Here is a 12845-nt window from a genome sequence, read left to right on the forward strand (position 1 = left end):
GGGTGCCGCGGGGGTCGCCGCCCGGCTCTGCGCCCCGACACTCCGGGATGCACAGTTTTCCAGCCCTCTTTTCGCATAGCTGTGGGGGTTTTGTGCTTTCCCCGGAGCCCTTCCCCTTGGCGTTGCCTGGTCTCCTCCAAACTCAGCTGCAGAGTTGGGCGAGGCTTCCCACCTATCCCGTAGGGATGCCCAGACCGGTGGGGAGGGTCAGGCTGGAGTGGGATCACTCTCCCACTTCACCCCAGCATCCCTCCCTGGCCCTGCATCCCTCCAGGGCTCTGCGTGGTGTTGCTTGGGGACGCTGGCCCCAAGAGCGGGGTCTGTGTGCATCTTCCCAGGAAAGAGCGGAGGGCTCGGGCTTTGCTCTGCGGCTCCAGCGCTGTGGGTAGTGCCAGGGCGCCGCTGGGATGGGAGACGGGTGGTTGGGGTCTGCAGGGTGCCTTGAACCCTGGTGCTCCTCTAGCGTGAGCAGCCGGATGAGCTGTGTGCCATTTGCGGTTGATGCGGTCAGGGGCACGCACCCGAAATAAAAGCTTGCTGTTTCTCTTTACGTTTATAAACCGTCCTTACTAGTGGATTTGGCACCAAGTGCTCTTTTCTTTTTATCTTTTCCGTTGGGACTTTTCTTTCTCTTGCTCCACGTCGGCTGTGGCTTCCCGCAGGCTAGCGCTTGCCATCTCGCAGCAGACTGGGAAAAGCCAGCTACCGAGCAAGGAACGCTGGCCAGCAGTAAATTGGGAAGGAGCTGGCCAGAAGACTTGGAAAGGGGAAACATAAAATCCTGCCCCGTTTGGTTCTCCTGGGGGACATGTTTATCATGCTGATAGAGATACTCAAGTGAGGTTGACTTAGGAGAAAATCCTGGTGTAAAACCGTTCTGAGCGGCAGGAAGGCGGGCGTCTGTCACACATTGTTGTCTTCGGAGAACATGTGCTGTCAGGGGAATAAAATTTGGCATCTAATTGTGTGCAATGCCCTCGGGGCAAGACTGCGGCTCAGCGGAGGGTGTCAAAGTGTTATTTTCCCCCTTCTCCCGGGGCCGGGAGGGTTCCTCTGCAGAGGCCATCACCTACCCGATGGCAGGCACTGTGCTGTAGAGAGCAAAACAGTTGTTTATGGAGCAAACTTAAACCTGCTTTGCAACTATTTGCTGGGAAAGGCTGTTCAAGCTCAACTTTGCAGCCTTTTGCTCCTGGGCGATTGGAGCCGATTGCTGTTTTACTGCCAGCACCTGCTCACCCCTCACCTGCGGGGAGGCTGCAAAGCACCTCGCCTTCTATCCCGCGTGCCTCTTCCATGCCAGGTTTGGGTGACCCGGCTTGGGGGCTGAGGAGTGGGATAGGGCATCAGCAGCCCCTGGGTCTGCTCAGGCTCATCTCTGCTCCACGCTGCTGGTCTGTCTGCATTAACGCAGTGCTGCGTATTAGCCTTTGTTAGCTCCTCTTTTTCTTATTTGGTATCCGGTGGCACGCGCTAATGCCAAGCACAATCCGTACGAAACCCGGCTTCTGAATTCGTGGGTTTCTCCAGCAGCCCTCGATGCCAGATACAGAATGCAGATGGCTGAGGCAATTACTCTATCCTTTTATTAGATTGCTGGAGATTAATTAAATGCTTACACTCCTTTACTTCCTTTTATCCCCAAGAATCCCAAGCACTTACACCCGCACGGCTCGTTGCAGCCAGGCACCCAGCGCGAGTCACAAAAATGCAGAACTCTGATTTAGAGCAGAACTTTGAGGAAGATTAAACCAGAAAAATGCTCGTCTGGGGTGTCAGGACTCGCATGGCTGTCTCCTAAAATCCTCCTGGGATAGCTGATAGTGCGGGCGGCGGGGATCCCGGTGTTACAGCTCAGCAGCTGGATCAGTGCTCTTTGCTCCAGCAGCCTGAGATTCCTGACGAGCTTGCCTGGGGCTCACTGCAGGGGGGTAATGTGGGCCTGAGTCAGTATGTGCTGATTTATTGCTTTAATTTTTAATTGTATTTTTACACTCAGACCTGCTGCTGTCTTTAAGTGGCACGTGTGGTGGGTGCAGTCCATGTTTTGGTCCATCAGTAGCAGCTGGCATCCGTGCTCTTGTTCCCCTTGTCTCTTTCCTGAGGGAGTCTTCGCATCCTGGGTGACTGGGTGGCCACTGGCAGTCAGAATTTGAACCTTTGTCAAGCAGAGGGTGATGGACTTGATGTGAGGCAAGCGGTGGTGTCACTTGAGATGCGATGCCATCAGGAGGCTTGTGCCTCTTGTCCCCACTGGAGCCACTTGCAGCCATATGTGCTGGCACAGGGTCACCAAGTCAGAGCAGTGTGCCCCAAGGATTATGTTAATCCATATCCGGAAAGATAAATCCAAGAGTTGGAAAATCCCACTCCATCTTCTTAGGAACAGTAATACATTTCACACTTTTGGATCTGTTTTCGTTGGCCACTTCTCTTGGCACCAAACCCTGCTGTATCCCAGAGATGCCTTGGTCAGGCTGCAGGGGATCAGAGGAGCTGGCTCCGAGGGGAGGCAGAATGTTTGTTTTCTTCTTTGTTTTCTTCTTGCAGTCTGAATTGTTGAGTAAAATCAAAAGCCTGGTCTCTTGGGTTAGCTGAAACGTTTGGATGAAAAAACTGAGAGCTGCAGCATGGTGCAGGGGAGTGGACAGAAATTCCCACTGGTTTTCTGGTTAAATAAATGGGGATGTAGAGAGGAAAGACACCTCCTGCTCTCATCCACTTCCATGAAGAGAGGGATGTGAGCTTACTCCTTATCTTCCCAAAGCCTTGGTGCTGCAGGACAAAATCCAGGGGCCACCTTTTGCAACACCAGCAGTTCTGTGCATTCAGGAATTATGACTCAGGCTGTTCCAACGCCTCCAGAGAGAGCAGCAGGCAGAGGGAATGGAGTGGGGTGGTGGAGCCTGGCACTGGACTGCCAGACCCTCATCTGTGGAAGTGCAGGGGAGCTGGGTGCTGCTGGGTTTGCTCAGGGACATGATTACTGTCCGTGTCCTGGGCTGGGCTGGCGTTTCCTCCTGCCCCAGAGGTCTTGTGGTCCAGAGCAAGGTCCCACTTGCCAAATGCCTATTATTTGGAAACAGCTGTTAATCCTTAAGTCCTGTTAATCCCTTCACAGTACCTTAATGTATGTGGTTCCCAAAGAGGGGGCAGATAGGTGTGAGGACCCTCTCTGCTGCTGCTCCCCCGTGTGCAGGCAAGGGGGGAGGAGGCTGCCCAAACACACCTCAATCTTTGGTGGACCCAGTGTCTGTGGTCTGGGACTGCCATGGGCCTGGACATCACATGCTGAAACCTGCTGTTCCTGATACCAGACCTGCTTGCAGATAAATGTGGGACTCGAGGTTCAGGAGGGTTGCTGTTCTTCTGTGCAGCAGGTGGGGTTTTTGGGTTTGGCTGGTGGGGTTTTTTTTTCCCTTAAGTGGTCTTGGCAACCAGGCACTTTCTCTCATTTTTCTCAGTGCTTTTCTCTGCTTCTGTGCGTGGGAAACTGAAGTTGAACTGAGCATCTGCTGCTGTCTATGTTTGGAGATGGGACACGGAGGAGACTTAAGTCAGATCCATTCTGTCCCTTCTTCTGAACCTCTCCAGTCCACCTGCCTGCCACCCTCCAGAGGCTGCGAGCACCGGCAGGCACTGCCAGTTGCTCCAAAGAGAAATCCTTCATCAGGAAAACAATTATAGCCTCAGGTGAACACTAAGCAGGGAGTACATGTGTGTTTCCACTCCTGTCTATATTTTTATGTACTTAGGGTTGCAAATATAAGTGTTGGAAGTGAGTTGAATTGCAGGCAGCCCTGATCGGGGTGTTCAGTTCCCCTCCACTGCTTCAGGTGCCGTTCCCAGCAAGGGCCCTTTTCCTGGAGGGCTGGGAAGCAGGAGACAGGTTGTGTGAAGCTCTGCACCAGTTTGGCTGCCTGTGAGAGAGTTGGCAGCTCTGTTTGGGGGCTGTTTGTACTGGCAGCTCTGGTGTGCTCTGTTGGGGCTGCTCAGCCCAGAGCAAAGCTGCAGTGTGCCTGAGCCCGGGATTGCTCGCTCCAGGCTATAAATAACCTTCCCAAGTCTACGAAGGTTCTCGTCTGAAACAGTGGCATATTTCTGCCATACTTGTTAAGTCAGTTCATAGGCTGCTTAGTGAAGCTCTTAGCAAAGAAAACTCAGCCTGGATTTGGCAAAGCCGTGTGTGCCCAGACTGGGTCCCAGACAGGCGGCGCGTGGGCTCTGCAGATGCCAGAAGGTCCCGAGGGAGCAGCAGCGGGGGTGGGATGCTCCCAGCCCTGCTTTCTGCAGTGCTCTGCTCTTGCACATCCCTGCCGAGGCTGTAGCTGGGTGTAGGTGCAGGAAGCACAGGCCCTGCGTGGGGGCAGCTGTGGGCGGCGTGCCTGGGTGGGGAACGGAAACACGGCGAGTGGACAGTCCTGCTCCACTGGCATGGAAAAGCTTCATCCCTCCTCGGCACCTGCTGGCTCAGTGCCCTGCTGTCCCCGCTGCACAGCCACCTGCAGCAAAGGTGTTTCCCCTTTTCACCTGAGCCCTGCTTTGGCTGGTGGGAGGGGAGGGTCGGTGTGGTGCTCACGGCTCTGGTGAGCGTCTTGGAGTCCCCAGAGCTCTGTGTTTTTGGCAATTGAGCCCTGCTGCAGCTCCTAAGCAGAGCAAGTGCTGCTGGAACCAGCAGACACATAAGCTCTGATGTCCTTAAGAGTTATCCCTGGCCAGTGCTGCCTGGTGTGAGGGTACCTGGTGTGTTAATGCCCAGTGTCCAGGTGCACAGCTCTGGATGGGTCTGACCCCCTGCCTCAGACCACCTGGCTGCCAGGGCTGGATGTGCTGTCCTCAGGGTGCAGAGCCCTGCTAAGGGAGGACCTGGGCAAGGCTGAGGTGCCCAGCTTAGCAGAGCACCCATCTGCTGGACTCAGAATAGAAAGCCAGGGCCTTTTTCCGTTCAAGTCGGCTGGCATCGTGAACTTTCCATCCCTTTTGGCCTCTCAGCCTGCACCACCACAGTCTGAGTAAACTTCCCTCTTTCCACGCAGTAAGGCTGGGTGTTCCTGAGGTGCAGGGCAGAGCTGGGGCCATGCCAGCCCAGACCCTTGGCTCCCGGGGCTGAGGCCATGCATGGGCGACTGGAGAGCAGTGGGACAGCAAAAGTCCTGGGAATGGATTTCTCCTTGCTTTCCCTGACAGCAGCAGCCTGGGGAGAAATCCTTATCAGCCAGACTGCAGACAGACAGGGTGTTCCCCGGGTGCTGGGGAAATGAAGAGGTTTCAGACTGGTGCCCGAGCACTCTGTCCCTCACTTCGTGGCACAGCCATGTGTGGCAGGGTCAATGTCCCAGTACCTGGTGCAGCCTCACACTGCCCTGGACTCTGTAGAAATCTGGGGACCCTTGTGCCCCGTATCTGATGGCCCCAATCGGGCTGCTGGTACCTCTGGTAACCCCTCCCTAACCCGGGGGCAGGATCCCCTGCTCAGACAATGCTCTCCTGGCCCTAAAGACAGCCTGGGGCTGGTGCCAGCATGTCCCCCCACCCTGCTGCCTGCCTGCCTGCAGCTCCCATAGAGAAGCCGTGGCTCCTCATCTGTGGCAGGGTCTCTGGCTCAGGGTGGCTCTGGAAGCTGGAAACCGGCAGCCAGCCAATCCAGGCTCCCCTGTAAGCTGGGGATGATTCAGCCCTGACCTTTGCACGCGGTATTGGGCTGTCGGAGCAGCAGGAAGGCGGCAGCTCCTCCCCAGGAAGGCTTTGGCTGCCCACCTCTGCCCACCACCGATCTCATCAACACCCCTTCCAAGGTGTCCCCCGGCAGTGATGCGATTGGCCTTCAGTTTTCCGAAAATATCTGCCACCTGCTGTCACAGAAAAAGCAACTTCTCAAGAAAATGCGTTTCTGACAGAGCAGAAAACGAGCAGTATTAAACAGCCTCGAGGAAAAATGAGAAACTGAGTGACTTGTGCAAACAGTCCTTTGGCAAAGTGCTCCCCTTTGTTTTCTGTTCAAAAAACAAATTTATTTTTTTTCCCTGGCATTTCCCAGAACTGGGCAGATCTTTAATAAGCCATGGGCAGAGGGTGAGTGGTGTAGGCTGTGTGCAGAGGCCCCTTCCCATTGTGCCTGGGACAGAGAGGAGAGCCTGTTTGCATGGGGAGGGGACAGCAAGCAGAGTCCCTTTGGGTGCTGAGAAGGCCAGTGGGTGATGGCCACCTGTGCCATCGCGGGGGGAGAGACTGCCCTTTCTGGGGAGCCTGGAAGGATGGATGGAAGGCTGGATCCCACACATGGGGATGAGGAGTGGCAGGGCATACGAAGGACTGAAAGCACCCTACAAAAGAGGTGCTTTGTGCTGGTATCACAGCCTTGAGCAGCTCTGGCTGTTGGCAGTGTGAGGGCTGCCTTTGTGGGGCTGCCAGGGCGCCTGCTGCATGAGGGACCCCCTTGGCTGCCCATTCACCGTGCGGGTGGCCTTTCTTCTCCTAATTAGGCTGGGAGGAGGAGTCTGCCCAGGACTGCCCTCCCCACCTTCAGAGCTTGGACATCGGTGACCCCCTAATCCCATTTGGCTCTTGAGTGCGGGTGGGAGACTCCAGTTCTGTCCCCCCATCCCTTGGCAGGGTGGTGGGGCCGTGGATCTGGAGGTGATTATTTGGAAAAGCCACATCCTGCATATGTACATATGTTCTCCCCCTTGGTTCGTGGGGGCTTGGGGAGGGTGAGCTCTTTCATGGGTTTATTTTCTTTGTCAGCTCTTTTGCACAGCTTTATTTTCTTCCCTTTTGTCTCGGGCACCTTCCTTTCTCCTTCCTGCCTCCCTTTCCCGTGGGGTCAGCTGGCTGGCATGGATGCTGGCCCCAGCCCTGGGAGCCAGGACAATGGCCCCTGCAGGGACTGGGACCACCGCTGTGTGCCTGGCACACATGTGTGTGTTAAAAGGAAGGCAAAAATCTGTGCCTGGGAGTCCCCATGCTTGGGGGGTGTCTCTGAAGCTCCTGCCCTGGGAGAGAGGGAGCTCAGTGGTGGGTTGGAGTGAGAGGGAAATATTGCACTGTGGAGGCTCTGGCTGCTTTGCTTATCCTCATCTTTACTTCACCTGCTTGTTCCCACACCTATTCCCATAATTAAAATTGGTGCTGTGAGTAGGAGGGCTGGAGGAGAGGGGAGCAGGAGCAGTCCTTGGCATGCTCATTGCCTGCAAATCACTACTAAATAGGGATGGCTTCTCAGACCATCCCCCCATCTCACCTGGGAAGTGGTTTAGCTGAAAGACCGACCCCCAGGTCCCCATTTTTGGGGGATACTCACCACATTGTGATGGGTTACTCTTCTGCAGTGTATTTGTCACATGTGATTTCTGCCCTGAAGGAGAAATCTGTGGAGACTTTGTCCATCTGCTGAGTTGTGTGAAATGTGTAAAAAATACCTGCCTCCAAAGTGGAGGGGGGGGGGTGTTTTTGGAGCTGTGAGCGCAGTAATTGTGCGAAGTGAGCACCACACTGGGACTGGATGTGCCATGGGCTCTGGTGTGAGCACCCACAGGCTGTGGCATACAGCAGGATGCCCTGGAGCCCAGGTTTGGAGCAGAGGTGAATCCTGCAGGGTTTGTGACCTGTGCCCCTTGGTTTGGGTATGTGTGAACATGAGCTGGAGGGGGGCACAGATAGGACAGCATCCAGACATCCCTACTGCTGGTGCTGTTTCTCAGGAGGCCTATCCAAGGAGGTGGTGCCTGGCCCAAGGGGGTGTCTGGTTTCTTCTCCCTTACATGCTTACAGGGCACCCCAGCCCTGCTGGGCTCACACATGCAGTTGTGGCCATGAGGTTGTGGTGGGCAGCCAGGAACTTGGCGTTGCTGGAATCCCTGTGGCCGTGGGAGCCAGCGGTGGATGCAGCTGTGTCCTGCCCAGCTGGCACTGCTTGCCCTGTCCTTGGGCATGGCTGTGTTCTGCACCTGCCTGGGTAAGGAAAGCACAGGGGAAGGAAAGTGATTACCAGTCACTGACCTCATGCAGCTGGGAATAGCTGAAAGAAGATCGTCTTCCTCTGGCTGCAAAAGTCTGTCCTTCTCATCACGTGAGATAAGAATCCTGCTTCTCCAGGTGGTCCCTGGCAGAAAAGTGATGTGGGAAGGCTTGGTGGGGAAGTACAACAGGGATGTTTGCCTGGCAGAGCAGGGTGGGGAAAGGCTTCTTCCTCAGGTCCTCATGGTGACTGCAAGTTCAGGGCTCCGGCTGCCTCTGCCCTCCTCCTCAGCTCCTGCTTTTTACTGATGGTGTCCAGAGTTTACATCAGAAACGGGGCTGTATTGATGTCCGAGATGCCTCTCTCGGATGACCTGCTCCTTTGAAGGGGTGGCAGACTGTGTGTAGGGGATGTGAGAGGGAGTTCACCCAGAGCTGTGCGCTCTCAGCAGGGCAGTGAGGGGCTGGGCAGCTGGTGCCGCGTGTGCCGCGCGTCGTGGGCTGTAATTCCCGGTTACGTAAGGCTGCCCTGCACCGCAGCAGCCTGCACGGCACGTGACGCACACGCCAGCTGTTTGGGGGTTATTTTTATATCCTCTCTCTTCACATCTCCCCTCGCCACCGACGGCCCTGTGCTGGTCACTGGACACCTGCCTCTGTGTCCCCCCAGGCAGGAGCTGCACATCTGGGGATGGCCTCGCCGAGCTGCTGGGCTTCTTGGGTTGGGGTGTGGGGCCTTAGCAAGGAGGGCTCTCAGAAATGCAGGGCTCTCTGAGTTTCAGCTCATACACAAAGCCCAGGCGTGGTCATGCATCCCCTGCACCATGCCCTCTCTCCTTAGAGGTGGCAATCCCAGTGGAGAGGAGCTGGGAGTCCCGCAGCAATGCTGGGAGAGAAATAACTCCTCTCAGCAGCCTCTGCCTGCGCCGTGACGCCTGAACACGTGTTGAGACACTTAGGCACCCATGTCAGTGCTGCTGCTGGAAACCAGTGACCTGGGCTTTCATGGTGTCAGCAGAAGTTATGGCCATATTCACGGGAACACGTAGCCCTGCTGGGTTTAGTGCCCATGCTGTGCTGCCGAGGGTTACGTCAGCCCTTGTGTCGAGATGAAGCGTGGGAGCACAGAGGGCCAGTAAATAGGCTCAAAACGCTTTTCTTCTAACTACACGTTTTTAGTGCTTAGCATTGACTCTTCATCGCTTGTCTGTTTTCTGATCCTTCTTCAGAATCTGCCCTCTTCCATTTTATTTTTAAAAAGGTTTTTGTTCGGCGTCTCTCCGTGCTGGGTCGCAATGGCGCTGCCTTTGGTCCCCTTTGAATAGCAAAGCGGCTCCTTTATTCTGGAGGCTTGGCCTGGAGGCTCAGCATCCCTGCAAAAACAGCCACGGGTTTGGCAGGGCTGTAATTGAATAATGCAGGGCCTGTCACAGGACAGGTTGGTCCAGCTATTTTAGGGATATTCCAATATCCAGGTCTGTAATAGATGACTCACTTCAGCCGAAGGGATATTTGTTTATACCTGTGTGCTTTGATCATGGCCTAGATGAGTGAGTCCTGCTGGCCTTCTGGCTGAAGCTATTTTATTACTAGAAAAAGGGTTTTTGACTACTTGCAATGTTGCGGTGAGGGAACAGCTTCATGATGGGAGGCGTGCAAGGATTCAGGTGCAGCAGGCAAAATGCTGCTCGTTCCCCAGAAGTGGCCCTGGGTTCCATCTGTGGATAGTGTGGATACCACTGAGGCCATGGTGGGACCGTAGGGTTTCCAGTGCTGTAGGAACTTGACTAATCTCCTTTCTTTCCCTACAGTACATCGGGAGCCTGGATGTGCCACGGCCCAACAGCCGGGTGGAGATCGTGACGGCCATGAGGCGCATCAGGGTGAGTGTGGCCAGGGTGCTCCTTCCCCTTCTGCATCAGGGTGCCTGGAGTTCTTCTCCATCTGCCCGTGCAGCTTTGTCTTGTGTAAATCCTGTCCTCCAGTGTACTCATAACTCTGTGTTTTTCACTGTCCCTCTCTCTGCTGACATCTCTGTGTCACCCGGGCACGGTGCCTGCAGGCTCTGTGTGGCGCAGTCCTGTTTGCAGCATGGCTGTCCCCGCGGTACCTGGGCATCCTGTGTGCTGTGGCTGCAGCCTGAGCAGTAGCAGGGCTGTGTCAGAGCTCCCAGTGCTGCATCCCGTGCTGTGGAGGCAGGAGTGGGCTGGAAGGTGGATGTGGGATGTCAGGCTGCTGGCCCGGGGTGGTAACTGTAGCATGTCCACGTTTCCGAGGATTTCCTCATTTTTCAGTCCCAATAACAAAGTAACAACAAGCTACTTGTGCAAGAGGTAGCTTAGGGTTTTACTGCTTGTGTAAGAGTTTCAGCAGCATGAAAATTCAGGCACTGCCTGGATATGGCAGCAGCTTAGTGCTAAATGGCAATGTACAAATTAAGGTGCAGAGTAACGAGCTCTGGGGCTGGCCAGCAGTGAGCTTGTTTAATGGTGAGTAGGTCAGGGGGTGTCTGTCATCTGGTAATGAAGTCATCTGGCTTCCCAAAATACTTACAGCCAGGATATGGGACACTCCTGCTGTATAATGCTTGGCCAATAGCCAGGAGAGGAGCTTTTCTTCTGCTCCCCAGCCTCTTGCCAGCACAACTAGAAGGTGGTCAGAGGGGGCTGGCAGGGGAGCAAACCATGTACCCCATAACTTGCTGCCCCCAGGCTTAAAACAGCAGGAGCTTGACTGCTCTTCAACAAGGGACAGCCCTTTGGGCTGGGCTGGACCTCAGTGTGCTGTCTGTGGCCTTGTGGCCGCAGGTGTGGGTAATTTGGTCTGTCCTTGGGCCACAGCAAGGAGTCTACCCTGTCCTCCCGGGATGGCTCTCTCCTGGAAATAACACTCTTCACTGGAAGAACCCGAAGGCACTTGCAGGGACACTGGGTAATGGATGAGCTGTCTTTCTGCTGGTCTCATAGGATCCCATAAGCACCAAAGCTGCTCCTGTCACTGAGCAGCTGTACCAGAGCTCTGCTCCTCTCAGCCCTCCATGCAGACTCTTGGTATAATCTCATTTTCCTTTCACCAGAGGAGGAGAGGAGTATCATATCCCAAGGTAAGGAGTATCACATTCAAAGGACACAGATTTCAAGGCTCTTCTGTTTCAAACTTTGAGGGTGTAAATAGTTTGTGGGCTTTCCTCAACAGCTTTCCTGTCTTCTATCTTTTCCTCTCCATAGAGGTTGATGTTGTAACTGGTGCACAAGCTGGGAAGTCCTTTATGGCATGAGTTTTTTGTCCAGACGAGGTTTGGGACAGAACAACTGTTAGGCCATTGAGAGCTCTTATAAACAGCAGTTTCCTTCACTGGCTTTCAAGACTTTTGAAAGAATGTAGCTCCAGCCCCAAAAATTACAGAGCTCCACCTCAGTATGGGAGGATTGGAACAAATCTGAGGGCTTAAGTAAACCCTGGGGGAAAAAGAAGAGCACCAGGACATCCTTGTTGACCAATACAAATAAACTCAAGCACAGTCTAGAAAATTCATAGGTACAGCTCTGAATGGCGGGGAAAGGACACAGAGCAGGGTAAAATAATAGTTTCTCATGGTGAATGATGTGTTTGAAGCATGTGCTCAGGCTTTCCTCACCTGTGTAAGACAGAAGAGATGCAAGTCATTGAAAGGCTGTGACTTTGCAGATCAAATCTGCCAGAGAGACTTTGAATGTGTGTTTATTTGTCAGGGCTGCTGTTTGTGAGGAGGATGCCAGGATGGTTGGTTTGATGGCTGTTTACGTGCAAAGCCCCCCCAGTTTCCTGTGCTTTGCCCTGGCTGTGTGCCTGGCAGCAGGACACAGCATTGCTGAGGGCATTTCTGGCTGGGCTGGGTGCCGGGGGCTCATTTCAGTTTGGCTGGAGCTGAAGGAATGCATGTCCTCCTTAAAGAGCACAGCTACCCTTGTGCTTTATGGAATAAAATAATCCCATAATATTGGCATGGGGAAACCAGAGGAAGAAAAAGTTTATTTAGGCACAGAAAGCAAGCAATGGGAGATCATCAAGTGCAAGCAACAGCAGTTCTGTGTGTAGGGTGTGAAGCAGCTGCTGACCCTGAGGTTTGCGTGGTTTTTAATGCAGTCCCTGGTTTAGGGGGAAAAGTGCTCTGTCTCAGTTTGTTCCAAGTTAGTCAGTGCTGGTGAAGGAGGGGAACCCTCACCATCCCTTCTTCTGCTTCAACTCCCCTTTCTCAGTGCTGCCTTCACCATAGCTGCTTTCCGGGCTTTGCCTCTAAATGCTTAAAAAAATGGTTCTGCAAAAAGTGAGGATGATCTCATCCAAGAGTGAGGATCCCGGTGGGGAGGATGCCCTGGCAGCCCCCCATGACTGCCCATGCTGGGCTGGGAGCAGGGAGGGACTGGGACAGCAGCAGCAGCACCTCCTGTAGTGCTGCCTCCCTTCTACTCCCCCACACTCGGGGCCTGGCAGATCCTGGCTTCCTGTTTAGATGGAGACCTGACCCTTTGGGGGCACAGAGGAGGACACTGCATAGCTGACATTGCTGGGATGCCTGCTGCAGGCAGGCTCGCTGCTGCTGCCAGGCTGCACTCTGCAGAGCAGAGCAATGGCCGTGGGCAGGATGGCTCCACCTGAGCCGTGTAGGCTGAGCCCAAATCTGGTCCCTTTTGTGGATCAGGGGTGAGAGGGACTTTAAACAGGGGGTTGGTGTTGCAGGCCACAGATGCCATCCACTTCCTCCTCACTGCTGATGGGTTGGTGATGCCATGGCCATCCTCGTGGCCCTGACCAGAGGGAGTTTCTGCCCAGAAGCAGGAGAATGTGGAGAGCTCCCGGGATTCTCGCAGCTCGGGGTGAGGAGGGAAGGGGAGGTGCTCAGCTGACTG

At 54.5% G+C, this 12845-nt stretch overlaps 1 protein-coding gene across 4 annotated transcripts in view; it reads left to right on the forward strand.

The window, feature by feature from the left end:
- Nucleotides 1–12845, forward strand: part of NOS1AP (nitric oxide synthase 1 adaptor protein) — a 42933-nt gene that overhangs the window by 181 nt on the left and 29907 nt on the right. For all 4 annotated transcript variants that reach the window (XM_069022337.1, XM_069022338.1, XM_069022339.1 and 1 more), the window contains exon 2: nt 9768–9839. In XM_069022337.1, coding sequence (XP_068878438.1) covers nt 9768–9839 — 72 coding nt within the window. The remainder of the gene's footprint in view (nt 1–9767; nt 9840–12845) is intronic.

This window comes from Aphelocoma coerulescens, chromosome 8 (genome assembly GCF_041296385.1).
Source record: "Aphelocoma coerulescens isolate FSJ_1873_10779 chromosome 8, UR_Acoe_1.0, whole genome shotgun sequence".
NCBI lineage: Eukaryota > Metazoa > Chordata > Aves > Passeriformes > Corvidae > Aphelocoma > Aphelocoma coerulescens.